At 52.8% G+C, this 27118-nt stretch overlaps 3 protein-coding genes and 3 pseudogenes across 3 annotated transcripts, besides 9 other annotated features; all 6 read left to right on the top strand.

The window, feature by feature from the left end:
- Positions 1-7525: part of a sequence feature (areas not merged during assembly with more than two copies in the genome that could not be assigned to a particular haplotype) that runs on past the window's edge.
- Tc00.1047053508023.100 (trans-sialidase, putative) lies at positions 2678-5446 on the top strand (the record flags this gene model as incomplete). Its single annotated transcript, XM_812519.1, has 1 exon — positions 2678-5446. One exon carries the CDS (start codon positions 2678-2680, stop codon positions 5444-5446), a length of 2769 nt encoding a protein of 922 aa, XP_817612.1.
- Positions 6315-6382: a sequence feature (A-rich).
- Positions 6414-6446: a sequence feature (AT_rich).
- Positions 6755-6938: a repeat region.
- Positions 7186-7207: a microsatellite.
- Positions 7526-11823: a sequence feature (areas merged during assembly that could not be assigned to a particular haplotype. This can correspond to areas where the two haplotypes were merged or to regions with more than two copies in the genome that were merged during assembly.).
- Tc00.1047053508023.80 lies at positions 9735-12008 on the top strand (annotated as a pseudogene).
- Positions 11824-27118: a sequence feature (areas not merged during assembly with more than two copies in the genome that could not be assigned to a particular haplotype).
- Tc00.1047053508023.60 lies at positions 13201-15369 on the top strand (annotated as a pseudogene).
- Positions 15845-15872: a sequence feature (AT_rich).
- Tc00.1047053508023.50 (uncharacterized protein) lies at positions 16229-17005 on the top strand (the record flags this gene model as incomplete). The annotated part of the gene is made up of 1 exon (XM_812518.1): positions 16229-17005. The coding sequence occupies one exon, from the start codon at positions 16229-16231 to the stop codon at positions 17003-17005; it is 777 nt and encodes a 258-aa protein (XP_817611.1).
- Tc00.1047053508023.40 (retrotransposon hot spot (RHS) protein, putative) lies at positions 17424-19907 on the top strand (the record flags this gene model as incomplete). The annotated part of the gene is made up of 1 exon (XM_812517.1): positions 17424-19907. The coding sequence occupies one exon, from the start codon at positions 17424-17426 to the stop codon at positions 19905-19907; it is 2484 nt and encodes an 827-aa protein (XP_817610.1).
- Tc00.1047053508023.20 lies at positions 23593-26700 on the top strand (annotated as a pseudogene).
- Positions 27068-27095: a sequence feature (AT_rich).

The raw sequence follows: 27118 nt of genomic DNA, 5'->3' as shown, positions 1-27118 counted from the left end.
TGCTTTTCGGAGGTATCAGCGGATTGAACCTCAATATCGCTTGCTTGGTTGATTAGGATTCTCTGCGTGTGACGTGCGCGCCACTGATGCTGTTGCTCGTGATCATTTCTTCTTCTCGGAGAATGAGCGGAGGGCATTGGAAACGCAAGCATCGCGTGTGATGGGCGATGTGCCTTTGACGAGGGATGCGCTTCTTCACCACGAATGGTTTTACTTTCAGAAACGATCTGCATCACGGGGCAGAAGGTGTTGGAAGGTTTTGCAAGGGTGTTTGAGGACATCACGTATGGATTGCCTTGGTATGTTTGTGGGTTGTTCATCATGATGGCGCTTGTGAATTCACAAAGGCGGACCGCGCAAACTGGACTTGTCGGCCGCGACGATAACTCGGCGTGAGAAGGGATTACCGGAATATTGAGAGCGATTTGCTGCATGTTGTTCTTTCTGGCCTGTTGGCTAGTTTCCCAGCGTCCTGTGCCGGGTGGAGAAGACGGTTTCTGTACTTGCAGCTAACTCCTTAATTCCCATCCTGAAATGGAAGCACGACGTTGTTTGGTGCCATGATAGGAACCATCGTTACGTTGGGCCCCTTTTGTATTTTATGATCCGCTGGGGCTGCTGAATGGAATAAATCCATTTCCACACTGCCCTTGGTTTGTTTATTGGTGTGTTATTGTGAGTGAATCTCAAGTGCAGTGTGCTTGGTGCCCTTTCTCCCTTCGGACAAAGACTCGGTAGAACTTGTGCTCGACTGTTGCCTTCAATTCATTTTTTTTTTTTTTTGGTACTTCAGTGCTCTGAAATCGCGACACAAATTTTTATTTCATGAGGCGCTTATTAGGGAGTGCAGGAGCCGCAGTGTATGCTGTTTTCTTGTGGATGGGCACTGTTTCTGTGCGATTGGCCGCCTACAACGCCAAAGGCATGCCTTAACAGATGATTGTCCTTATGTGGCTGTTTCCGTTCTTGCTTGCCGTGGCCGATCGAGTGGTGAAAGTTTAACCAGTGCGGCGGGGTTTCATGAAGGATTCATGACGAGAATGGATTTGTCACAGAGGAATGTTTTGTCTGGACAAGTTCAATTCGTACATGGCCGTTTGCGATGAAGACTTTAAAAAAAGGTCCATGCTGGAGTGGCCTTTTCATTAGGGGCTTTATGATTGTATTGGTGGTGCATGTTTCTGAGCTGGCTCTTAATACCCTGTTGAAGGATTATCGGGTGCGGGTATTCGTTTTGAACATCGGGGTGCATTTGTGAATGACGGTCTTTTATTGAAGCGACACAAGGGCGCAGAGCAGGTGTCGGTGACATATAAAAGGGTTTCAGGACTTTGTTTGAGCATTTTATTTGTGTGGGTGACAAAAAGAGAAGACAGAAATACATAGGCAAGGAGGCGGGGCTTCATCACGAAACAGACGGAAGGGAAGGAATCTGTCAACGCATCGCGCTGCTTTTTTATTTTATCGTTTGTGGATTGGCTTTGTTTATGTGGAAGAGGGTACGTGCGAGCGGCAACTGCGCACCCGTGTGGATGTGATGGTGGTGAGGGAAACGGCATTTTTTTCCGGGATCACGGGTGAAAACGTGCCTTCGCGGTGCTGTGGGCATGGATGACTGACGAGGGGGAACGGATAAAATGAGTTGGGGTGCACGCATTCGTAGGGAAAGACTGTCATGCATTTTTTTTGCGGGCGTTTATCCGTTGTTGTTTCCCTTTGATTAGGAGGGCGACAACGCTCTGCGACAACAATTTTCATTCATGCGAGGATTCATTCCCAATGGTGCTGATGGGAAATTAATGCGGCCAGACGATAACAATCAAGAGGACCGTGAGTGTGGTGCGAGCACCCGAAGGGGAGACGACATGAACGGAGGTGGGCGGACGGCAGTATCGGAAGCTTTGACGGAAGAGGGTACGTAAAATAAAGGGAGATAAAATGAGGTTGGCGGTGCTGCTGTGCGAAATGCGAGGGAAGAAAAACAAGTGCTTTCTGACATGTTGGTGGGTGTGCCACGACCATCAATGAGTTCTCAGGGAGAGGGAAAGGAGGGAGTGAGACGGAGACCGTGCGCACCGACTGCGGCGTGTGGTGCCACAGGATGCAATTTCCATTGTGAAGAATGCAACGGCCGTCATGCGTGCAGCAGAGCGTCATCTGCAACTTTTTGCCTGCAGAGCCTGCAGGTGCTGCGAGGAGGTGCAGGCGACCTCTCATCATTGGGGCTGCTGAGGCCGTTTTTCCTCTCTGCTCAGCGGGAAAAGCAACTCTTTTTGCACGTGACGTGCTGGTCCGCATCGATGCTCCCCACGGGGTGTCACGCCGCCGTGCCGTTGCAGTGCAACTCTCTTTTTCCTCACTCCACACGTGGCCCCCCGTCGCTTGCCTTGTTTGCAGGACCGTGGCCTGCGGTCCCCCATTGGGAGGCTGCTCACTTTTTTTCTTAATTTCTGTGTGCGTGCTGTTGAGGGGTACTGTAGAATATTGACTGATTGGATGGTGATGTTGCGGTTTGCTTTGAGTGGTGGCGGTGTGTACTGCTGTTGTGCTGCCTTTCTGCTTCTGTTCTCTGTTGCTCCTTATGAAGAAGGAAGTTACTACCAAACGCGAATTGCTACTGTGAAATTGTAAGGCACTGAAAGAACCAACAACACACACACCGCCCACACATATTTATATGCTCTCAAGTGTTGTTGCTGTAATGGCACCCCGCACACACAACCGTCGCCGCGTGACCGGATCCAGCGGAAGGAGGAGGGAAGGAAGAGAGAGTGAGCCGCAGAGGCCCAACATGTCCCGGCGTGTGTTTGCTTCCGCGGTGCTGCTGCTCCTCCTCGTCGTGATGATGTGCGGCGCCGCTTGGTCAGTGCAGGCCCAAAACTATGGAACGAGAGTGGGCGATTCCTATGGAAGACACATTTTGAAGCGGTCGCCAAGGGAGTATCCAGTCGCAAACACAGCGGCCGCTGGCCACATTTTCCGCAATCCCCATCTTGTGAATTTGGGCTGGATGCTCCTGGCCATTGTTGGAGCTCAGTTCAATGGATCTGCGGGGAGCGGGAGTGCGTCCATGCAGTTGATGGCACAGATCAGCGTTGATGATGGGGTGACGTGGCAGTCGTACGCGGGACCAGAAGATCGTGACGCTTTTGCTGCAAGCCCTTACTGGTTGCCGTTTCCGTCGTCTTTTGGACCCTTCGAACCGCTTTTTGCTTTTGTGGAGGGCTACGACTTACGGAACGATGCCATGATTCGGTTTACCGATGGATGGGGGGGAAGTGGGTTGGAGTCTGTTATCCATTTTCTGGAGTCGGGGCCTGGACTAAGCGGAGGTTTTTCGATGAGTTCCGTCTCTATGAGCATTCGCCCTCCCTATCCCTATGAATCCGACGAATTGATTGGCTTCCTCAACGATGCCAGTACTCCCATCACGAGAATGACGGATGGCACGCTCGTGTTTCCCGTGCAGTTTCTGGAATTTGGAGGGAAAACCGCGTCCACAGTCATGTACTCGAATTCTGTTCAACCGCACTGGACCTTTGCGAACAGCGCGACACATGCGGGCTGCACCAACCCCAGTATCCTTGAATGGGAGGCTGGGAAAATCATCCTGATCACCTCATGTGATTACGGTCGCCGAAGGGTGTACGAGTCGACTGACAAGGGGAACACGTGGAAGGAGGCTCTGGGGACGCTCTCGCGCGTGTGGAGCAACTCATTGGCAGTTCTTGGGCCCCACATTCAGAGTGGATTCATCACTGCAACCATTGATGGAATGAAGGTGATCCTCCTCACCCAGCTGGAATATTCCAGACACGAGAGCAAGGGCGAGATTCACCTGTGGCTAACAGACACGAACCGCATTTACCACGTTGGCCTGCTACCCACTGGGAATAGCGCGACCTCCAGCTCCCTGTTGTACGCGAATAATAAGCTGTATTGTTTGTACGAGGCCGGTGTTGGAAGCAACTCTGGAGCCTTCTTCCTAGATCTGACGTCCGAGCTGCAGAAGATAAGGCATGCGCTGTCTACCTGGGCCGCAAATGACATTGCCTTGAGACGATGCAGCACAGGCGCTGCGGACGTCGCGCTGTCAAGATGGGACTGTTCTGTTCCTATCCCCACGACTGGGCTTGTGGGCCATTTGGCCGATAGGTTCAGCGGGGACAACTGGGAAGACGAGTACCTTGGGGTGAATGCTGTTGTGAGGGGTGCGACGAAAAAGGTTCCCAATGGGTGGACGTTCGAAGGGCATGACGCAGGGGCCGAGTGGCCTGTGGGCAAGCAGTGGCCGAACATACCGCTCTACTTTGCAAACTATGGGTTCACTCTTGCGGCAACGGTGTCGATTCACGAGGTGCCGAAGGGCATCACTCCCCTGATGGGCCTGAAAAGAATGGGGACGACAACACTCCTGGGACTGTCGTACGATAAGAATATGGAGTGGAGCGTGGAGCACGGGTGGTACCAAAGGTATTTAACCAAATGGGAGCTGGACAAGACGTATCACGTGGTGCTCAAAATGCATAACGGTGTGGGCTCCGTGTACGTTGACGGGAAATCCCTGTTTAATTTGGCCCTGCCTCGTCCTTCTGATGAAGAGCTGGACGAGATCTCGCACTTTTACTTTGGCGCGTACAATGAGCTGTTGAGCAGCGGAAAAATTCATGCGACGGTGGCGAACGTCTTTCTGTACAACCGTCCGTTGAATGAAACTGAGATTGGTGCCCTCAACGCGAGTAAAGTCACCATTCCACCTCCGGAAAGGGAGCCGGTGCCGGCGGCGGCAGCTACTTCCCCGTCCGTTGACACTGTAACCACTTCGGTCACCACAGAGACGCAGCCAACTGTTGCAGCGCCCACTACTGCCGCAACACAGCTGACGGAACAAGTAACCTCGAACGGGAGCAGTGACCCGAGCGATGGCGCTCCATCCACACCAGCGGTGTCCAATACCACGACACCCACAGCAGGGGAGACCGTAAACCAGTTGGCATCCGTTACATCTTCAAGTGCTGCCAGCTCGGAGGATGACGCCTCCTTGTCTGATGATGCACAAACGGTGAGGACAGAAGTTGCCGATAACAAGCAGAGAGATCGACCAACCCAAGCCTCTGCGGGCATCTCCAACACAGCAAATGGCGCAGCAAATCCAAAGTCACATGCCTCTGAAAGCAAGGGGCAAGAACAGCCCGCAGTAGCAACTGAGGGGGGCGTGAGCTCTGGTGAGAATGAGGGGACGACGGGAGGAGCTGATGGGCAAGAGGAAGATATCCAGCCACAGGATGGAGAAGCAAAGGCTGCGGCACTCGGCCCCGCACTCAAAAGCAGTCTCGGAAATTCGTCGGAGCGGGATGACGGCGTTGCTGGCACCATGCGTGAGAGCAGGGTGCTGCTGCTGCCGCTTTTTCTGCTGTTGGGACTCTGGGGGTTCGCGGCTCTGTGAGGAGTGTGCGGCCTCAGTGTGGGACACTTGCGCCCTCCCTCACACCGACACCATCCGGTAATGAATTACTCTCCGCAAAGAAAAATTCTTTTTTTAAATGTTTTCCTTCTTTTGCTTGTTGTCTCGGGGCAACCATTATGGACGTTTTTTTTCTTTTCTACTCCTCTTTGTTTGTTGCTGCACTCTTCCTGTGAGGGGTGCCGTGTGTTTCCCGCCCAACTGCTCCACTCGCACACCCACCGACACGCTCATGACGACGGCCCTGTGCGCCTCGCCTGCTGCACGCATGAGGAGGGGCGGCGACGAACGGCGCGCTGAGGGAGCCGTGACGTGTGGGCGTGCGACGAGGGCCTGTGGGGCGGAGCACACATTTCTTCCCTCTTGTTTTGTTTTCTTTGCGGCCAGGGCTGGCAGACACCCGCAGCGCCACACACACAGCCACGCCCTGCCGCTTTTAAAAAGTAATTTTTGCTTGCTCTCTTTGACCTTCTCACTTTTTTTTTTTTTTTTTGCTGCGCTCACTCTCCCGATGGAGTGACGCGACTGCCGTCATGTCTGCGTGCTTCTCTCAGTCCCCACACACACGAGTGACTGTGCTCTGCGGGCCGCACTCACGCGCCGATGGGAGGGCTGAGGGGAGCGCCAACACGCAGATGGCCCCATGAAATATAAACGCTGTGCGGACACATGGAGGGTCGGACGGCTGAAAGACATTTAAATATCTAATTTTTAATGTGCGGGCAAAATATACAAACAGTTTGGTGGGCGCACACAGTAACCAGTGAATTTTTGTGTGATGGGGTTTTTCTTTTCTTTTTTTCTTTTTTATTATTTGTGTGTAACCGTAATAGAGGACGACTTTTTTCAATTTTTTTTTTTTTTTTATTATCTTTTTTATTTTTCCTTTTTTATCTTTTCTTGTTTTCTTTTTTCTTTCCAGAGCGTGAGGTGTGGAATGGTGAAGATGATTTTTTTTTTTTAATTTAATAAATTTTTTTATGAATTGCCGCTGCTTTGGTCTGCAGTGCGGTTATGAGTTTGGGCAGTCCTGTTATTTCTGCCATGCACTTCTGCTGTACTGTTTTTGTTTGTGCGTCCCTTCACATGCTCTGCTCCTGTTTTTACTTCTTTGATTTGTGTGTCTGCAGGCACACACAACCACACACACACAAGATGCACATTGCAGTGGATTTGGATGCTTCTTTTGTAGCGTTTGCTGGCGGTTGCGGGTGGCTGCTGCTTCCTTTAGTGGGTATGAAGGGAAGGAGGAGAGGGAGCGCGCACCGCGAGTCACTCTTCCTGCGGGTGTGATGCGCGCGGTGGGCTGCGACTGCTGTGGAGGGCCGCATCCTTTCGGTGTGCGCTTCTTCGCCGTCGTGCCGTGCGTTTCGCATGTCATTTTTTATGCGTGTGTGTGTGCCGGGCATGTGTTTCCGGAGCGTTGGGTGGCCACCATCTGTCGATGGCGGCTTGTGTGAGTGGGCACGTGCGGATGAGGGTCAGGGCGCATGGAATGAAGGAATGGCGTGAGGAAAGGGGAATTTGATTTGGAGGGTATTTGGACCGGATTCATTTGGCTGCGGTGGCCACATGCACGACGGATGTGTTTCCGCATAGTGGGGGAGGATGCGACAGGGTTTTCTGAAGTGGCCCGTCAATGCAATTCGGGTTTATAGCACTGAGGCAGAGTGGTCTCCCTGCAATGGCTGGTGACGGCCTCTAGTGGACCGGTGTATTTATGCTGCTGCTGCTGCTGCTGCTCGAGGAGGCGTAGAAGTGCGATTTGAGGTGAGCGGCGGAAGGGCCGCACACCCCGCAGTGATGGTTGTCGCTGGCCCAGCGGGTGCCTCTGAAGGTTTTGTTGGATGCAACGTCCTTATGCCCGTCTCCGGATGGCGGCATCCCTGAAGCCGCCAACGAACGGGGCTGGGAGCGACGGTGAGACGCAAGCACGTGTGGACGTTCGGAGCGGCCGGCGCACCGCACGCTGAGAGCATGGCACGGTGAGGGCCGGACCCAGAAAAGGGACACCGCGTGGGACGTCAATCTTCACTGCAGCGACCGCCACCGAATTTGGATTTGCTCGCACCTTCTGCGGTCCCTCCTCCCTCACTTCTGTGCCGAGGACTGTGCTGCGGGATCCAGCAGCGCGATGTTTGGCTGCAGGAGCATGACCCGAACAAATGATTTGTGGGAGGGGATGTGCACTGCGACGAGAAGGAAAAAAATGTTGCGAGACGACCACCACTACCAGACCGGAGTGAAGTTGTGTTTTGTCCACTTGCGCGAGGGCGGCCTGCCACCTGGTCGGTTAGGAGGATTATTTTTTTTTGCGTCGTTGCGCTCTCTTTTTATTCCGCTGCGTTTTCTTGCGGACCTGCGAAGGGATATTTGCAAGAAGTTCCTGCGAGGCGTCCGTGCCGTCGTCGGAAAAGTGGATTCCCCCTGAAAAACGCCACTTTTTAGATTTATTGTGGGCGGGGATTTCCTGTCGATTCACTGCGACTTTGTTTTGCGTATTTGATGCGTGTGTTTCCGAGCGGCTCGATCTGTGCTCCCGGCCCACTCGGATGTGGTGTGCGCGTCGACGTGAGGGTGCCTGCCAGCCGTTTTATTGCCTTCCCCGCTGTGGCTGCCGCCGCTGCCTTCTTCCCTCCTGAGGTCCTGCGGCTTCTTGACAAGATGTTTTGGAGAAGGCGTTGCCGCTCTTATCGTCCATTGTATTTTGATTCTGGTGTCGCGGTCAGGAGACATTGAACGAGAGGGTTTGCTGCCCTCTTGTTTTATTTGCCCTCTCTGCCTGACGGCCAGTTCTGCACAAAAGTGCTTCTCGGCATCTCAGTTGGTGCTGGCGGGTTTGCTCACAGTTGTCACTGGCAATCGCATGCGCCAACTCTTCTCTGCTCCTTTTCAGTGTCGCATTTTTTTATTGATTGACGGACGCCATTCTGTCCGGCGTGCCACTTTGATTGGATTGTGTGGGACTGCTCGCCAACGCCATCGGAGAAAGCAGGCTGACTTTTTCACGTATTTAATTGCCGTCTTGTGCACACGTATTTTTTTTTTACGTTTTATTGATGTGCACTCAAACAGCGAGGAATCCGGAACTATGTGTGCGTGGAATTCTTCCTGCCATGCGGACTGCGGGCAACACCGAGGGGCTGCCACTTTGACTCCGCAGAGTTGTTGTGTGTATTCAGGGGGTTGGCAGGGAAATTCCATGCAGCCTGCTACTGCTGCTGTGTTTTTAAATGTTGTCACTCCGTGCGAATAATGTGCTTCATCGAGTGAGGGTGTTGATTGGGTTTGTGTGCACTCTGATTGTGCTTGCTACTTTGTGCGGGCACGCAACACTTGAGCGGTGGGAAAATGGAGCGGGGCGATGCGTGGCCGCGTCTCGCCCATCGTTCACTGCATGATGGTGTGGTGCACATTGTGGTGTCGACTCTGCGATGTGACTGCGGTCTCCTGCGCGGCAATGGCGGTGGGTGGAGGAGAGTGTTGACCCGCGGCGGGAGGGTGTGATCGTGCCTCCTTTTTGTTTTTTCCCTTTTGTGAAGGTGCACACTTATTTTTGGTGTCGGTGATGGGGCAAACAGACGGACAACGTGAATAAAATAAAATAAAAAAAGAGAAGGACGATAATGTGGCGGTGCTGTGGCCGATTGCACGTTGTGTTGCTGCGGGGGCGGTGGGCCTTGACTGTTTCACCGACAGGCGTTGCAGTGCGGCTGCATGGCGCACCGGCCGCCCCGCCGTGCGAGTGCCACGCCCAACGCCATTGGGACTGCGGGACGAAACAGCCGCGAGTGTCCTTTGGAGCCAGCGGCACCTTCTGGCCGCAGTTGGGCGGTGCGAGTGGGATGCTTCACCGCACGGGCGTTGTGATGGCGCCTCGCCGCGGCATCTCCGGCGATGGTTCCGACGCTGCAACTCGCAGAGGAGTGAAGGGAACGCAGCAACCAAAGTGGACTCTTGAGCAGCACCAACATGAGGCTGAGTGATTTTCTTCGGAATTATGTTGGCGGCAGGGCAGCTGTTGATGAAAGACTACAATGTGACGATGGAGATGTTTGTTCAGGAGTCGGATGCTTACGTACAAGACCGGCGGCTTCTTAGAATTATTTTTAATTTAACAGAGTACCAGGTGTAAAAGCTTCATCATGAGGGTGTGCTCTCTCGAGCAATGGAGGGACTATGAAGGAAAGGATACGGTCACTCCCATTGCAAGGGAAAACTAAACGCAGCCCTCACTCAGATACTAAAAGTAGAACGGCGTGAGGCAGAAATGGAATTTACCATTTCCACTACGATCGAAGATGTACTGTTTAAAGGAAGGGTTCGCGTGAATAAAATGAGGCTGAACGACTTTCTTACGAGGGAACTGGACGGCAGGGGCGTTGTGGACACCAATCGGGATGTCTTACTGGAGGAGTTTTTCAAGGACCCCACGAAGTATATCCGTGATAAGGGAGTATTGAAAGAAATACAGGCAACCGGTGCTTATGCGAGGATGGAGAGGACTGTAAGGGAGGAAATGATCTGGAAGAATTTGTACGCAAGCTTTACGAAAATGGTGTCAACAATCTACTTGGGTGGTCAGAAGCTGCTGCAAACGTAAAAACAACAGTTCATAAACTCACTAAACAATCCTTGGATGCAGCCCTTCAGGAAGCGAGGAACCGAATGACGACGATTGCAGCGATGAAAATGGAGGGATTGTACGAGTCTGTGTACAATGCGAGGTGGAGCCATGTCGTGGAAGTTTCTGGTGGCGAGGGGACGGGAATGGAGGTGAAGGAGGGGAAACCGAAACAGTCATGGACGTACAAGAAAGCTGGCAACACCTTCGAAAAGGATGACGGTGTGCAGCAATCCGGTGAAGCACCTCCCAGGCTGATGGTGCTCACCTCGGACGATGGATGGCCGTACACGATGAATTTGCTACGTGGGGCTGGTACTGACTTCTTTGTTAACTGCGAGGTGGAGCGAGTGTGGCAGATCGTCAAGGGCGATCTCACCGCGTGGTTCAGCAATTTTGATTTGACTCTCAATTCTTCACCTTTGCCGCGTGTTGATTGGGACGCCCGGGATCGGGAAGTCGATGGCTGCCGGCTCGTACCTCCTCTACCAGCTGCTGCACTGCGATGTGGAGGAGCCCCAAGTGGTTGTCCACTGTTTTGGAGAAACGGCGTACGTGTTTGACAGGACCACCAAGGCGGTGACAAAATACGTGGGTAACAAAACATCGAAGAGTGTTTTGGGTGGTTTGTGGCAGCGTGGGATGAAAGGGTATATTATTTACGATGTGGCAAGGAAAGGAACTCCGCCCGACACAGGTTTCGCGCCCTCCACCGGATGGGGCATGATTGTGGTGTCATCCCCAGAGGTAAGCAACTATGATGAGTGGGAGAAGCAAGTAAAAGCCAGTCGAATCATCATGAATTGTCCCGACGAGATGGTTGTGAAGGCGATGTGTGCATGGATGGAGCGAGGTCTGGAACCAGATAAGCAAGCGGGATACTGGAAAGAGGTCAAAGAACGCATGGAAATAGTGGGGCCGATTCCACGTCACATTTTTGATCCGAAAATTTATATTGGTCGCTTGGGTGCCGTTAATGGTGCCTTGCTAGCAATCAAAGATACTGATGTTGGAAAGAACTTTACCCTGGGAGGAGAGGAAGTAAGCTATGGTATTCCGAGGATCCGTCTCACAAACTTGTGAAGGTCGTCCGGGAAATAACAAAAAAAGGTGCTGAGGTATTTCTCAACGCATCGATATGTTCTGATATCGGGTTTCGAATTGCGGACTGTTTGGCAAAGAAATGAATACGAAGGATCTTTTGTTGATAATATTGGGATCGCATGGTGCTCTTGTTTCCCACGCTGTGGAACAATTTGGTTTGCGCGTATTCATGCGTGGGGAGCTTGTCAGTGCATTAGTAGAGGAACTCAAGGAGCTGAGGTCAGCAAAACGTAATGAAGCACAGGATTCAGTGCTGAAGGTAAACCATCAAGGGTACCCCACTCGCACCGTTGGATTAGGGAAACTGGAAAACGGTGTCGAGAGGATTCCGATGGAGTACGGGGTGCTGTACATACCGGCAGTTGAAAACTTTCCACTGGTGGACGGCCTTTTCTTTGTTGATTCGCCGCAGAAGATGCTGGTTGGGCTGCGGATGGCTACGGCGGGTGAGCACCACACCACAAGATAACCAGCACCGTGAGTCTGTTCAATGAACGCCTGGCGGAATATTTTAAGGGCTGGAAGAAATTATCCCAGACATGTTGTGGGAGATTATTTGTGTGCAGCAGGCAGACAGCACGCCGTTGAATGACTGGCTGGCAGAGATGCGATGTCGTAAATTCCGATAATGCGAGTGAGGAAGGAAAAAGAAAAAATTGCGGCGTTCTGGGAGGAAGAGGTGCGCCAGTACGTAGCAGCAATATCATCCGGAGAGTTTAGAATGGACGAAGCTCTCTGAAGTGAGGAAGAACCACCGAAATGGTAAAAATAAATTAGGGAATGAAGGGGGCAATTTTGATTTCTGGTAAAAAACATTGTGGGATTTATATATTTTTGGATACTTGTGTGCGCGTACGGTGCGGGTGCATCAGCACAAGACGGCAGTATATCGCACAGATTTCAGAACTGTCCAACGCTATCGAACTTAACGGTGACAGAAGAAAATTAGGGAGGGATTGGGGTTGTTTGGTTTCTGGTGAAAGACATTGGGTGATTTTCGTATAGCATGTTGATTGTGTGTGCATACGAGGTACAGTCGGGGAATTGCCCCGGTATGAGGGAATCATTGTGGCTGGCGGTGTCGCAGCAGCACTGCATTGTCCATTTTATTCTATTGTGTTCGAAGGCCCATCACTAACGGAGGCGTCTTAAAGGGATGGACGACGAGTAAGTTCTTTTCAGGAAACAGTGCGCTCCGTGTGACCGCATGGAGTGAGGTGCCGCGTCATGGCTGGGTGAGGATCCGCTTCCGCGTGTGTCTCTTTGGGTGATTGCTTGCTCCGTGCGTGTTGTGTGTTGACTGCGGGGCTGTGGCCTTATTCCGTTGGCCGTGGGACTGAACTGGAGGCGATGATGGCGGTGTGTCGTTCCTTCTCGTCCACGGTGGGTGGCTGCTGGCGGTGTGTGCGTTTGTTGTGTGTACGCCGAATCCTCTCACCCGCGGACTGGCAGCACTGCGATGGTGTGTGTATGTGTGAGGGCTGGTGTGGAGTCGCCGGCCAGTATGAGGGCTGTGGTGATGCTTTTCCGCCTGTCGGTTTTTTTTTGTGTGTTGTGCAGCTTCTTACTTTTTTCCTGTCATCATCTCCTCCTTTGTTCCTGCGTGGAGTGGCCGCATGCTCACGGGCCATGTTGATCGTGAGTGCGTCTTGACGGCGTCCATTCATTTCTCTCCGCCTGTCTGCCATTCCCTGTTGGGTGTGGCGTGTTGCACCGCGTGAGGGCTGACCCGCGCACACCGACGGCCCGCCGTGACCTGCCGTGTTGCTGCTGTTTTCTGTGGGCGATGGTTCTCCGTGCCGTCCCTTCCGGATTGTCTTATGACTCGCTCTCTGCGTGGCTGCTCTGCTCTGCTCCTCACGGAAGTGCCTGATGTATTGCCGCTGTCTTTCTACTTCTTGAACACAAACACGCTAGGAAGGGAAGCAACCAAACGCGAATCGCTACTGTGAAATTTGAAGGCACTGAAAGGACCAACAGCACACAGACCGCCCACACACACATATTTATATGCTCTCACGTGTTGCTGCAGTGAAGGCACCCCGCACACACAACCGTCGCCGCGTGACCGGATCCAGCGGAAGGAGGAGGGAAGGAAGAGAGAGTGAGCCGCAGAGGCCCAACATGTCCCGGCGTGTGTTTACTTCCGCGGTGCTGCTTCTTCTCGTCGTGACGATGTGCTGCGCTACCTGTGGAGCTACGCCTGCAAGGGAGAGTGATGGCAACAGTGATTTAAGAAGTGTTGAGGGGCTGCAATGGGTCGATCTATTTGTGCCGCAGACAACGCCGGTTCTGCCGGAAGGTGGAGGTACTCCAGGGACGAAGCGTGATTCATTTGCTTCACCCTCTCTTGTCAGTGCTGGTGGAGTAATTGCTGCTTTTGCCAGAGGCAAAATAAATGCCCAATATGCCGTTGATGTATTAATGAAGCACTATTCTTCTGATGTTCTTGCGGAGTACATTGACTCTTCGTGGGATTGGTCCACTCTTGTTGAAAAGGTGAGTGAAGGTATAGGAAGGCACACACCGTGCTTGATACAACGGATGGAGCGAATGATCGTGTGGGCGATGTGCTCAACCCCACAACAACAACGAAGGGTAATAAGGTGTTTCTTCTTGCGGTAAGCTATGACGTGCTCACTGAAAGTGGTGGGAGTTGGAAACGGGACAGCCTGGATCTGAAACTGGTTGTGGGTGAAGTCACAAAGCCTACGGCGAGCGAGCGGAGTGGATGGATCACGTGGGGCACACCCACATCGTTAAGCCAGACTACTTTAAAGACACCCAAAGCTGGATTGAAGGATTTTGCTTCCGGTGGCTCAGGTGTTCTGATGGAGGATGGCACGCTCGTGTTTCCTCTGATGGCGATGAGTGAAGCAGAAAACGTTTACTCCATGATCATTTACTCGACGGACAACGGCAGTACCTGGGCGCTATCTGAGGGCATGTCCCCTGCGAAGTGCACTGACCCCGCATCACCGAATGGGAGGGATCACTTCTCAGGATTGTTGACTGCGAGGATGGCCAGAGGGTGTACGAGTCGCGTGACATGGGGACAAAGTGGACGGGAACCATCGGGACATTTCCAGGCGTGTGGACCAAGTCAAAACCAGAAGTCTCTCAGGATGTAAGCTTTTATGTGGAGGCCCTCATCACCGCGACCATTGAGGGAAGGAAGGTCATGCTGTACATTCAGAGAGGGTACGCCTCGGTGGAGAATAAGGCCACTGCGCTCTACCTTTGGGTGACGGACAACAACCGCTCGTTTTTTTTTGGACCGGTTGCCGTGGGGGAGGCTGTGAATTGGGAGTTCGCCAGCGCCCTGCTGTACTCGGATGGCAATTTGCATCTTTTACAACGGAGGGACAACGATAAAGGCCGTGTCATTTCACTCTCCCGCCTGACGGAGGAACTGAAGGAAATCGAGTCCGTCCTCAGTACTTGGGCGCAAAAGGACATTTTCTTCTCCAGCTTGTCTATACCCACAGCGGGTCTGGTGGCAGTTGGTTCCGATGCGGCCAGCGATGACACGTGGAACGACGAGTACCTTTGCCTGAATGCAACGGTGACGAACGCGAAGAAGGTCGAGGATGGATTGAAATTGACGGGACTTGACTCCGGGGTAATGTGGCTTGTGAACATTCCGGGTGATAATGTGCGTCATGTATTTTTGAGCCACAACTTCACACTTGTGGCGTCGGTGACCATCGAAGAGACTCCGACTGCGGACGCTCCTCTACTGGGTGCGATTTTGGGGGACACTAATTCCCCGCATACCATGGGAATCTTGTATACCGCGGATAAAGAGTGGGTAACTATGTTCAGCGACAAGATAACAAAAAGTGGCACTTGGGAGCCGAAGAAAGAATACCAAGTGGCACTCATGCTGCAAGGCAACAAGGCTTCTGTGTACGTTGATGGTAAGTTGCTGGGGGAAGAGGAGACGATGTTAACAGTTGGGACACCACTTGAGCTTGTGCGCTTTTGCTTTGGCGCGTGCGAAATGCACAGCTCTTCTGTGACGGTGAAGAAAGTCTTTCTGTACAACCGCCCACTGAATTCCACTGAGATGACTGCAATCAAGGACAGGAAAAGTGACGGCTCCATGCATGGGGGCATGTCGCGGGCGCTGCTGCTGATGCTACCGGGGATGTGGGGCATTGCGGCCCTTTACTGAGAAATTGCAGTGGGGACTTCATGCCACCAGCGGGAGCATATGTGCCTCTCCACGCACCCTCCGAAGTAATTGCCAGTTTTTTTGTGGATGCACCGTTTATTTTATGTATTTTTATTTTTGGTTTGAATACCCTTCCCCCCATGAAAGTCGTTGTGTAAAGGCGTGCTCCCCCTCCCGGGACTGCACCGCTGGTTATATGTTTTTGTTCTTCTCTTTCATTATATATACGTGTATTTGTCTTCTCCTATATGGTGCAATTTTCTGATAATGGCGGAGTGTATTTAATGTTTCCGTCGGCCGATGATAAGTGCACTCGGCATTGAGCTCAACGACGATGGCGGAGTGGGAAAAAAAAGGAGTTGGGATGCAAACAACCAAACAAAAAAAACGCACTTAGCGCCCCAATGAGATTTGGGTGTTGTGTGGACAAAATAGGGCTGAACGGTCGAAGCAAGTGTGTTTTTACTTCTGCATGAATAATTTACAAAAAATTTTTTTTTTTTGCCGCGTCACGATGGAATGCCTCTTTTTTTTATTTCTTTAATGGGCGTGCAAGTTTTTTTAAAAGGGGTTTTAGAAAATTTCTAACTTATTTCTATTTTAGGAAAATTATTGTGGGTTGCCGCTGGTTGGGCTGCCGTGCCATCTCGAGCCTCAGCGGCTTTCATCCTCCCTTTTTTCCGTCCTGCGCCTCTGCTGCGTGTTTGTGCGCCCCTTCACGTGCGTGGCTCTCTTTTTTTCTTCTCTTATTTTATTCTTTGCGTGACTGCAGGCACACACAAACGCACGGCGTACACGTTGCGGTGCAGTTGGATGCTCCTCCTGCGCTCGCTGCTGGCAGCTGCGTCACTCCGTGGACATGAGGAGAAGGAAGAGAGAGGCGGTGAGAGTGCGCCGCGGCTCTCATTCTATGTGGGAATGCTGCACGGCGTGTGGCGGTATTGCTCTGAAATGCCGCACCATCACGCACGAGGACGTGGCACGGAGTGGAATATCTTTTTTTTGTCTGCGTGTCTGCTGCTGTGGGTGTGGGTGTGTTTGCGTCGGACTTGTCGGCACGATGGCCGCAGCGTGTGGCTGCCACTTTGTTCTCTTGGAGAATATGCTGCCACGCCTTTACGTGTGTGTTGTTTCGGGGACAATGTGCCGGCGGCTGTGCGATTGCCGGATGGAGGGAGAGGAGTGGAGGGAATTGCGTGAGTGCAGCGGTCAAGAGTCGCGCTGGGTGTCTCGCCGCGGAGGGGATTGCCCACCCAGCCCAGCACCGCTCCTGTCGGGCACCCTCTCTCTCTCACACTGCAGGATTGTAATCGACGCCGGCAGCACGCAGCGAGGCAGCGGATGCCGCCACCGCCACGAGTGCGACCGGAAGGGGACACTTCAGCTGTTGCGTTCTGAGGGGGCAATCTGTGTGGCACAGTGGCGTGCCCACAACCCCCTCGCGGACTCCGCACAAGACACCGGGCACTGGCCGCGGAGTGTTTGCGTCATGGGGGACACTGCGGCTGCTTCCCTCCTCCTTTCAGGTGGACGGACGCCTGTTTTTACTCTTTTTCCCACCCAGGCGGATGGCTGCGCGATGGCACCACAACAAAATGAGGCATTCGTTTTCACCATGGAGGGGCATTATCTGTGATGCTACGCATTGGGAATATGAATGGCGAATGCAATGAGAAAGGGAGCTTCATGGTTCTTTAGTGCTATGCGAATTGCGGGGATATTCCATAAGACGTGCAATTTTTCTTTGTTCTGCGTGGGAGGCTGCCGTGTTGCATCGCTGTTGTGGCGTGTATGATCTGTGATTCCTGCGTGTGGCCGCTGCTTTACCGAATTCCCTTCCCACTTTTGTGTGTTTTCGTGTGTCAGTGGCTATGTGTCCCCGTCCTCTTTTAGAGTGTGTGCGGTGACGGCGGTGCCACAGGGGTGCGGGCCGTAGCGAGCGGAATGCGTGGGCGAACCCTCCGTGCGCACCACGTTGCTGTTATTGTTGGCACCCACCAACACTGTGCTGGGTGGATGACATTCACTTGCCGTCGTTGCGGCGGTCCTTGTGCATGTGGTGTGCGTCGCACACCGTGTGGATGAGTCTCTTATTTGCCTTACTGCCTGTCGTGTCTGTGCCTATTGGTTTTATTCTTCTTTTTGGTTGTTGGTTAGTGTTCAGATTTAGCTCAATCAAACTAAGAAAGCAAGGAGAAACAATGTCTGGGAGGCCCGAGACAGTGCACGGTGGCAATGGGGAGGGTCCCGTGCCCATTGTGCCGCAAGGAAATGGTCGGAGGAGGGCGAGGCCGGTGCTTGAGGGTGGCACAGATCAACTCGCTGCGACTCGCAGAAGAATGGAGGAAGCGCGGCAACCACAGTGGACTCTTGACAGACGTGTGGAAGATGTGCTGCTGGAGGCAACGGCTCGCAGCAACGAAATGAAGCTGAACGATTTTCTTTGGCGGAATTTTGGCGGCAGGGGCGTTGTGGACACGAATAGGAATGTTTTGCTGAGGGAATTCTTAAAGGACCCCACGAGGTATATCCGCGATGAGGGACTATTGAACGAGATACACGCATCGTCTCATTACAGGAGGATCAGGAATGATCTAAGGAATAAAATGGTTTTTGATGAAGATGTACGCAAGCTTGAGGAGAATGGTGTAAATACCCTAATCGACTGGCTAGAAGCTGCCGCGGGGGTAAAGGCAGTTGTTCATTGCATCACTAAGGTTTCTTTGGATCCATTCCTTGAAGACGTGAGGAACTCAATGAGGATGAGTGCACCGAGGTACCTGGAGGGGTTCTACGAGTCTGTGTACAGTGCGAGGTGGAGCCATGTGGTGGAAGTTCCTGGCGGCGAGGGGAAGGGAATGGAAGTGAGGGAAGGGGAAGCACCGCAGCCATGGACGTACAGGAAAGTTGGCCGAACCCTCGAAAAGGATGATGGTGCGCAGCAGTCCGGTGAAGCACCTTCCGTGTTGATGGTGCTCACCTCGGACAAGGGATGGCCGTACTCGTGGAATCGGAAGGGGGCGGAATCCACTCGTGACTGCTACGTGAACTGTGAGGTGGATCGAGTGTGGCAGATCGTCAAGCGTGATTTAACCAAATGGTCCAGCAGCCACGTTAAGACCGACTTTACGCCTGAGCGGCGTGTGTTGATTGGGACGCCCGGGATCGGGAAGTCGATGGCTGCCGGTTCGTACCTCCTCTACCGGCTGCTGCACTGCGATGTCGAGAAACTCCAAATGGTTGCTTACTTTATTGCGGATCGAACATTCCTGTTTGACAAGACCAGGAGGACGGTGTCGACGTACATGAGCGACTCCAGTAATGCGTCTTTTGTGAGGAGCCTGTCTGACCGTGGGGTGAAGGGGTATATTATTTACAACGTGGCAGAGCCGGATGATGAACCGTTTGGTTATTCGTCTCCCAGGGGATGGGGCATGGTTTTGGTGTCACCCCCATTCGAGAGGAACTACAAAGAATGGGTGAAGCGGAGGGATGCCACAACAATAGTTATGGATTGCCCTGGTGAAAGCGATGTGAAGGCGATGTGCGCTTGGATGAGACGCCATCAGCCCGTGCGGGAGCAAGCGGAGTACTGGAAGGTGGTGAAGGGCCACATGGATGAAGTGGGACCTATTCCACGTTATATCTTTGACGAGCGAAAGTATGATAATTGGGTTCAACGGTGTCACAAGATTGTCGATGAGGCGACCTCTTCTGTAATCGCGCAATACAGTGGTTTGGGACGTGATGGATCCTGGGATCGTACGAAGGTGCTCTACTGGCTTGCGAGGGTTGTCCGAGTACGAGGTAAAACGAGCGGTTCTGAATTTCTTTTCAATTTACCGGTGTCTGCTCACCTCGGAAATAAAACATTATTCAAGTCGGCGAAGTTAATGCAGCAGCTTGATTTTAATTTTCTCATATCGTGGCTGACGGATTATCTCATATCAGAAAATTTTGGAAGGTGCACCGTGTTTGCATTTTTGAATGAATCTTTTGTGAGTGCAATAGAACGCAGACCGAGGGAGCTGAGGCCATCACCACAACGTCGGTCCCACCGCTGTGCGCTGGCGGTGTACTCACAGCAGCGCTCCACCAGGCACCATGTCTTACCGCCACTGGAACACTTTTCTGAGAGGATTGATGTGGAGTGCGGGGTGCTGTACGTAACGGAGGTGGAGAACTTTCCGCTGGTGGACGGCTTTTTCTTTGTGAAGACAAAACCAAGGACGCTGGTTGGGCTGCGGATGGCTGCGGCGGGTGCGCATCACACGACAACCAGCACTGTGCGGCACTTCACGGAGTATCTGGCGGCATATTTTAATGGTTGGGAGGAATTATCCCGACAACTGTCGTGGGAGATTATTTATGTGCAGCACGCAGACAGCACGCCGATGAATGACTGGCAGAGATGTGATGTCGTCGACTCCAATAATGTGAGCGGCGCGGACAACAATGAAATTGCGGCGTTCTGGAACGAAAAGGTACGCCAGTACAAAGTGTCAATATCTTCCAGAGACGCCCCAAGAAGGGTTTAGAATTGAGGAGTAATTAAAGGAATAATTGGGGAAACAAGTTAGGAAACTGTGGGGGTAGTTTGAGTTCTGGTAACAAATATTGGGGCTTTTTTCATATGGTTGGATGCCTGTGTGTGCATACAGTGCAGATGCAGCAGCATCAGGCGGCAGCATCACACACGGATGCGGAAAATGTCCAACGCGAGCGATCGTAACAGTGAACGAAGAAGAGATTATGGAGGGAACGGGGTAGTTTGGTTTCTGGTAGAAAACCATTGCGGGTTTTTTCATACATGTGGATTTCTGTGTGTGCACACGAGGCATAGTATGGAGATTGCTCTGTTATGAGAGAATGATTATGGCCAGCGGTGATGAAGTATGACTGCGTTGTTCATTTCCTCTTATTTTTTTGTTCTAGGGCTCATCATTAAACGAAGCATCTTTAAGGGATGGACGACGACCAAATTATTTTGTGGAAACAGTGCACTTCGTGTGACTGCTTAGAGTGGGGCGCCGTATTCAATTGAAGGTGGAATTGCTTCCTTGTGCCTGCGTCATCGTTGCTTCCCCTTGCGATTTCATGCTTGACTGCCTCACCGCGGCGCCAGGAACAATTGCTCCGTATTGTCGGGAGAATTTAGGAGCCAGCAATGTTTCCCTCACGGGATCGTTGTTGGCGCAGGGCTGACGGCATCTAAAAGCGTCCGGACCACCTGTGTCGTGCCGGGACACAGTTGTGGCACCACGAGGTCTGGGGCACGTGCTACCGCAGTGCGGGCATCACGATTTATTTGGGAAAGCACGAGGGAGGACAACAGAAGCACATTTGTGCGTGCTGCGGTAAATTGGCACCCATACTCTCTTTATTGAGAATGGACAATGAGGTGGTGCGCCCTGCGCCTGTTGCCTGCGCTCTCATGGGCAAGTGTTTAATATAGCGCGTCGTTTTGCGAAAAAAGCTCCGTGCGCCAACGCGACAGAGGAACACGGTTGGCGGTGGCAGGAGTTCTTTCCGGAACGGCACTGGAGTGCAGGGTTCCTGGAGTCGGTCGCTCGCCGAGGTGGGGACGGCTCTCAGGGATTGTCTCGAGGCTGCTCCTCAATGCCGTTGTTGTTGTTGACGGCCAATCGCTGATGGGAGAGCGAGAGATAGTGTGCTGTCGTGTGATTTCTCTCAGTGGCACCCGTTGGAGCGATGCATGTGTGTTTGCCTTGTAGATGTGGTGTTTTGGATCTTTATTTTACGCTATTCGGTGGCGCAGAAGTGAACGGGGAAGTGATGCAGTCACGAGCTGCACGGGCGTGGTGGGCACCGTTACATGAGCCTGTGTATGATTCGAGCAAATCCAAGTGTACTATGCGGTTTGGGTCTACAAGGAAGGAAGAAACAGTGGGCGGCTGAGGGGAGTTGCAATGCACGCGGCTGCAGAAGGTGACATGCGTTGCTGAGTTCACGTTGACTGCCACTTTGGATGCTTTTTCTCGAGGCCGGGAATCCTTTATAATTTACTTGGAGGTGCTTGATGACGCCAGTTGTGGAGGGTGTTTTCCTCCATACGAGGATGGCACACTGGAGACAAGGACGAAAGGGAGCGACGCCTCTCCAAAGGAGCGGCTGCTGGAACGTTGACGAGACACGGGATTGTTTGCACGGCCAGCCGCTTGCCCTCTGTAGGATGTTCATTGAGGCGTTCATTGGCGCGAGAGTGAGGTGCACGCACGGGCAGGCACCGCGGCAACAGTGTCGTTGGATCCCCGTTGCACGAATGAGAAGGCGCATGTCAGGCGTGGCAGGTGACGTCCCCTGCGAGCCCTCCCACAGCCTCTTCTGTTTCACACCTCGGCATTTTCTGCGCTGTGGTCACCGCTCCCATTGGCCGCCCTCTGTGACACGAGAGCCGCCTGTACTCCTCTCCGTCGCATTGCAGAGTCGTGAGGAGGGCCTGAGGGTGCGTTGAGGAGCCGTGTGGCCTCTGCGAGCATTTCCTCTGTTTTTCTGAGGTGTTGAATTTTGGATTACCGAAACGCCACTTGAGTGCTTGCGTCAGAGGCACACATAACTAAGGGACAGGCGTGTCTGTGGAATTGAAGGAGGGCCACACCATTGGGAGGAGGAAGAGTGAATGGGTGGGTGTGTCTGTGGCCCACATGTGGTGCCCGACTGGTGCTTCACTTTGTTTGGTGCTATTATGATTCGCCTCCACAAAGAACGGCATTGGGTGCTGTTTTTCCCAACTCTCTTACTGTGTCTGTGTGTTGCGTGTTTGTGGGCATGACTCTTCTTCCGTGCTGTGCATTTGCCGCGTAAGCTGCTGATGTTCTTTGTGGCACATATGATGATTTGCCGTATTTTTTTGGATTGTGCCTTGATCTCCGCCGCGGGATGACAGCCGGATTGGAGGCGTTGCTTTTTCTTCACTGTGACCACGTGCGGTGTTTATGGGAGGCCTCTCGGGGAAGCGCCAGCCGACATTGTTGTGAAGCCCAGGCATGATGCCACACTGCTTGTTGACGCGGAATGAGTTGAGAGGTTTGCATATAAGCTCCTGTGCATTCTTGCCGTGGTGCTCCTCACGCACAGCCCATGAAGACGACTGGTTGGGAATGTTCAATGGGCTTCTCGTTGAGCGGAGGGGAGAATACTGCCTTGTTTACGCATTGAGAGCCCGGGCGTCACGGATGATGCATGAGGCAAGCAGAACCTTGTGCATGGCGGAAGGAGGAGACGAAGGGCTGGTTGTTTGATTGTTAGCGATGAATCCTGTCTCACTGCTTGGAGGGAGCTGTCGTTGGCTGGGGCAACCTGTTTTGTGTGTCCAGACACTGTTTGCGCCGAGTGGCGCGGTGCCGTGTTGGTGTGCGCGGCTCCATCGTGCGGGGAAGCAGAGCGTGACGTTTACGGACTGTGTGCCTGTGAGCTGATGAACGTGGCGGGAGGCGTGTCTGAGGAGAATCTGCGAAAGAAGGAGTGACATGCGTTTGGCGGTGCTGTGCGATGTGCGAGGGGAGGAAAAACATGTGCTTTCTGACATGTCGGTGGGTGTGCCACGGCCACCGATGAGTTCTCAGGGAGAGGGAAAGGAGGGAGTGAGACGGAGACTGTGCGCACCCACCGCGGCGTGTGGTGCCAGAGGATGCGATTGCCATTACGACGGGCGCAACGGCCATCATGCGTGCATCAGAGCGTCATCTGCATCATTGTGCCTGCAGAGCCTGCAGGTGCTGCGAGGAGGTGCGGACGACCTCTCGTTATTGGGCTGCTAAGGCCGTTTTTCCTCTCTACCCAGCGGGAGAAGCAACTCTTCCTGCACGTGACGTGCTGGTCTGCATCGATACTCCCAACGGGGTGTCACGCAGCCGTGTCGTTGCAGCGCAACTCTCTTTTTCCTCACTCCACACGTGGACCTGTCGCTTGGCTTATTTGCAGGGCCATGGCCTGTGGTCCCCATTGAGAGGTCGTTCACGTGCTTTTTTTTTTAGTATGCTGTTGAGAGGTGCTGGAGAATAATGGCTGCGGGGATGTTAATGTTGTGGTTTGCTGTGAGTGGTGGCGGTGTGCACTGCTGTTTTGTTGCCTTTCTGCCGCTGTTGCCTGTTGCTCTTCTCCAAGAAGGAAAGCAAGAAAACAAGCGCCAATCACTACTGTGAGATTCGAAGGCACTGAAAGGACCAACAGCACGCACACCGCCCACACACACATATTTATATGCTCTCACGTGTTGCTGCGGTGAAGGCACCCCGCCCACGCAACCGTCGCCGCGTGACCGGATCCAGCGGAAGGAGGAGGGATGGAAGAGAGAGTGAGCCGCAGAGGCCCAACATGTCCCGGCGCGTGTTTACTTCCGCGGTGCTTCCGCTCTTTTTTGTTGATGATGTGCTGCGGCCCCTGTGATGCTGTTGTGGAGAGTAATTCAAATTGTGTAATTATCTTTCACTGGAGAGGAATCAATTTATGATTCAATGGATGCCACGAGGGTGGTCAGTTGTGATTTGTTACGTGTAACTTTTCTTTTTGGAGTGAGTGGTGTTGTTGTGGCCGTTGCTGAAGCGCATTTCAAAAACAACAAGGATGGCAAATTGCGTGCTGGCATTGCTGCAAAGTCGATGGAATTCAATGGAGGGACGTGGGCGAATGGAACTGGCATGATGTTTGATTATTACGACATTAAAGTTGACCGCCTATTGAGCCCAACGACTATTATGGCTGATGGAGAAACATGTGCTCTTGTCGGGGGTTATGGCGAGTCAGGGGCTCCATGGACGAAGGTGGCTGTTGATGGCTATTGGTCGTCCAGGTATGCGAGGAGCACCGTTTTGTCTGAAGATGATGATAAGGATAAGAGGGAGTTTGAGTGGAATCAATAAACAACTTTGAGAGTCTTTCTTGACAGCTTTTTGAAGGATTTCAAACCCAATGCCGAACCCCACAAACAATTTCTGGGTGGTGGCGGTGCACGCATTCGGCTGGAGGACGATGATTCTTATGTGCTGCCCATTCAAGCACTTACTAATGGTGGAGAGGTCGTTTCGTTGATAATACTCGCCAACGGTTTAGTGTATGATAAGGAGTTTTCAAATGATAGGAGCCATGAGGGCTGCATCCAGCCTGCGACGCTTGAATGGGAGGGCAAAGGTCTCCGCATGATGACGTCGTGTGAGGACGGCAGCCGCAGGGCTTGCAGGGCGGACGGAGGCATACGACACTCTTTCACGCGTGTGGGGCAACTCACGGACACGTACAGGGCACGGCGTGCCGGGTGGCTTCGTCAGCGCGACGATCGATGGACAGAAAGTCATCCTCATCAGCCGGCCGGTATAATCTGGGAAGGAGGGAGAAGAAGAAACGCGTCGGCTTCACTTGTGGCTGACGGACATGAGCTGAATTTATGATGTTGCGCCGATATCCGCTGAGAATGAGAACGTCGCCGCCAGCACTCTGCTGTACGCCGCAGAAAAAGCGTCATTGCGTAAGGAAGCAAAGAAGGAAAAGTGAAAACTGCGCTGCTCGTACGAGGTCGCTGCTGCGGAGGAAGGTAAGCAGTACAACATTGCTTTTTGGACTTGACGGGGAATTTGAAGGAAATGAAGAAGGTTTTGGCTGCCTGGAAGGAAAGAGACGCGTGCATTGCGAGGGAATACGGCTGCGGGAATGAAAAGAATGACAAGAAGCGCAGTGGTTGTGGCGGTGACTTTGGCAAAGGGCTGGTTGTCTTCTTATCCAGCACGTCAACTGTGAATACATGGAGTGGCGAGTGCCCCTGCGTGAATGCAATCGTTCACTTGGCAGTGACAAGTACTCCTGATGGTGGACTGACGTTCCAAGGGTCTGGAGCGTGGGCGGAGTGGCCTGTTGGCAAGCAGGGGCAGAAACAGCTGTACCACTTCGCGAACTACAAATTCACTCTTGTGGCGACGGTGTCGGTCCCGGAGGTGATGGAGGGCATCGGCAGCTCCTTTCCTTTGATGGGTGTGAGGATAAATGACCACAAAAGCACGCCGCCCTTTGATCTGTTGTGGGCGAAGAAAAATAAGTGGGAGATAATCTTCAACGGCAGTCGTTTGGCGCTGCCGGCGGATGCCAAGTGGGAACTGAACACAACACATAGGGTGGGACTGGAAATGGATTACTTTAAGGAGTTGCTTGTGTACGTGGATGGATTGACGGTATACGACGGTGGTGGTGAGGATTACAGCTTCTTTGAAGAGACAAAAACAGTGTTGGGGTTCCACAGCGTCTCACAATTTTAAATTGGCGGCGACGGCAAAAGGGACTCAGGCAACATTCATGTGACGGTGAGCAACGTCCTGCTGTACAACCGCGCGTTGTACGATGACAAGCTTAAAGCACTAATGAAGACGAAAGCAGTCGCTGCTTCAGAGGCGAGGGTGCCGGCCCCGAAAGGTGCGCCTGAAAGCAGCCACGCAAGTGAATCTTCTGATGAGCCTGCCAATGGGTCCGTCGCCATGGATGAAGCGCGGCAGTACGCCACATCATCATCACCACAAAGACAAGACTCACCGGCGCAACCATTATGAAATAAGAAAGGCCCAACAGTTTCCAGGCAAACTTTTTCTTCTGACGTAATTGGCCTTGCCACCCCAGCTGCCAAGGGGGAAATGAAGAAAGAGGCGGCGAGCAGTGGTGGAATGGCGCTTGCGTTGTCTCCGACACCGAGCGTGGGCAGTCGCCAGGAGGTACTTGAAGCCAGGAAGCCTTTCGGTGGGGAGCGCCCTGAGGGTGGCCAGGAGCCCTTGCCTCCCAACTTGGCTGCATCGACGATGGGGCAGGCGGGCAAGGCGGATGAAGGCTCTCTGCGGAACGGAACCGAAGACGATTGAACGCAGCACAGAACTTCACTGTATGTTTTGAGGAGCGTGCACAACGAGCCGGCCAATGCCGACACGCTCACGAGCGAAGAACAAGACGCTGACCGTGAAGAGGACACGCATGTCCGCACTGCCGTGGGCACGAACAGCGGCCCCGATTTACTCAACGGCACTCACGCGACGCCCGCGGATGCCACCACAGCCACGTCTGCGTTCAACAGAGACCAGACAATTGTTCACCACAAGGATAACGTGTCGGATGACGTTGGTGCTGCACTGACTCCCACGAGCACAGCGCCTGGGGGGACAGAGACCCCATTGGAGTCCAACGCAGCGCCGCCTTTGGGCAACGACATTTTTGATTCGGAGAATATCACCGAGTTGATGTCCATTGGTTTAGTTGGCGAAAGCACCGTCCATGGATGTGTGTCTCGGGCGTTTTTGCTTCTGCTTTTGGGACTGTGTGGAGTCGTGGAAGGCTCATGAGCCAAAGGGTGTGGATGTGCGGCTCCTCATGGAGAATATTTACCGCTTTTCCCGCGGTCCTTTTTTTGGTTTGTTTTCTATAATATATATCTATATATTTTTTGATGTTACATTATCATTGCCTGCTGCTGTTTTTGTACTGGGACAATCATCACTCCTGCTCTTTTCTTCTCTTTAATGTTCGGTTGCTGCATGCCGTCATGAGTGACGTGCCTCCCCTCTTCTTTGATTTTTTTGCCCACACGCGGTGCAGACCTCACTGCTGTGCGAGTCCCACCGACTGCACAAAAGGAGGAGTGGAGGGGACGAGGCCGGAGGCCGCGATGAAATGTGAGGGATGTTGTGTGGACTCGTGGAACGGTGTGTTCTTTTTAAAATATATTTCATTAATTTTTTGTTTGTGTGGGTCGATAATTAAG

Source organism: Trypanosoma cruzi, genomic scaffold (genome assembly GCF_000209065.1).
Source record: "Trypanosoma cruzi strain CL Brener 1047053516611 genomic scaffold, whole genome shotgun sequence".
NCBI lineage: Eukaryota > Euglenozoa > Kinetoplastea > Trypanosomatida > Trypanosomatidae > Trypanosoma > Trypanosoma cruzi.
This window is presented reverse-complemented; position numbering and strand designations above follow the sequence as displayed.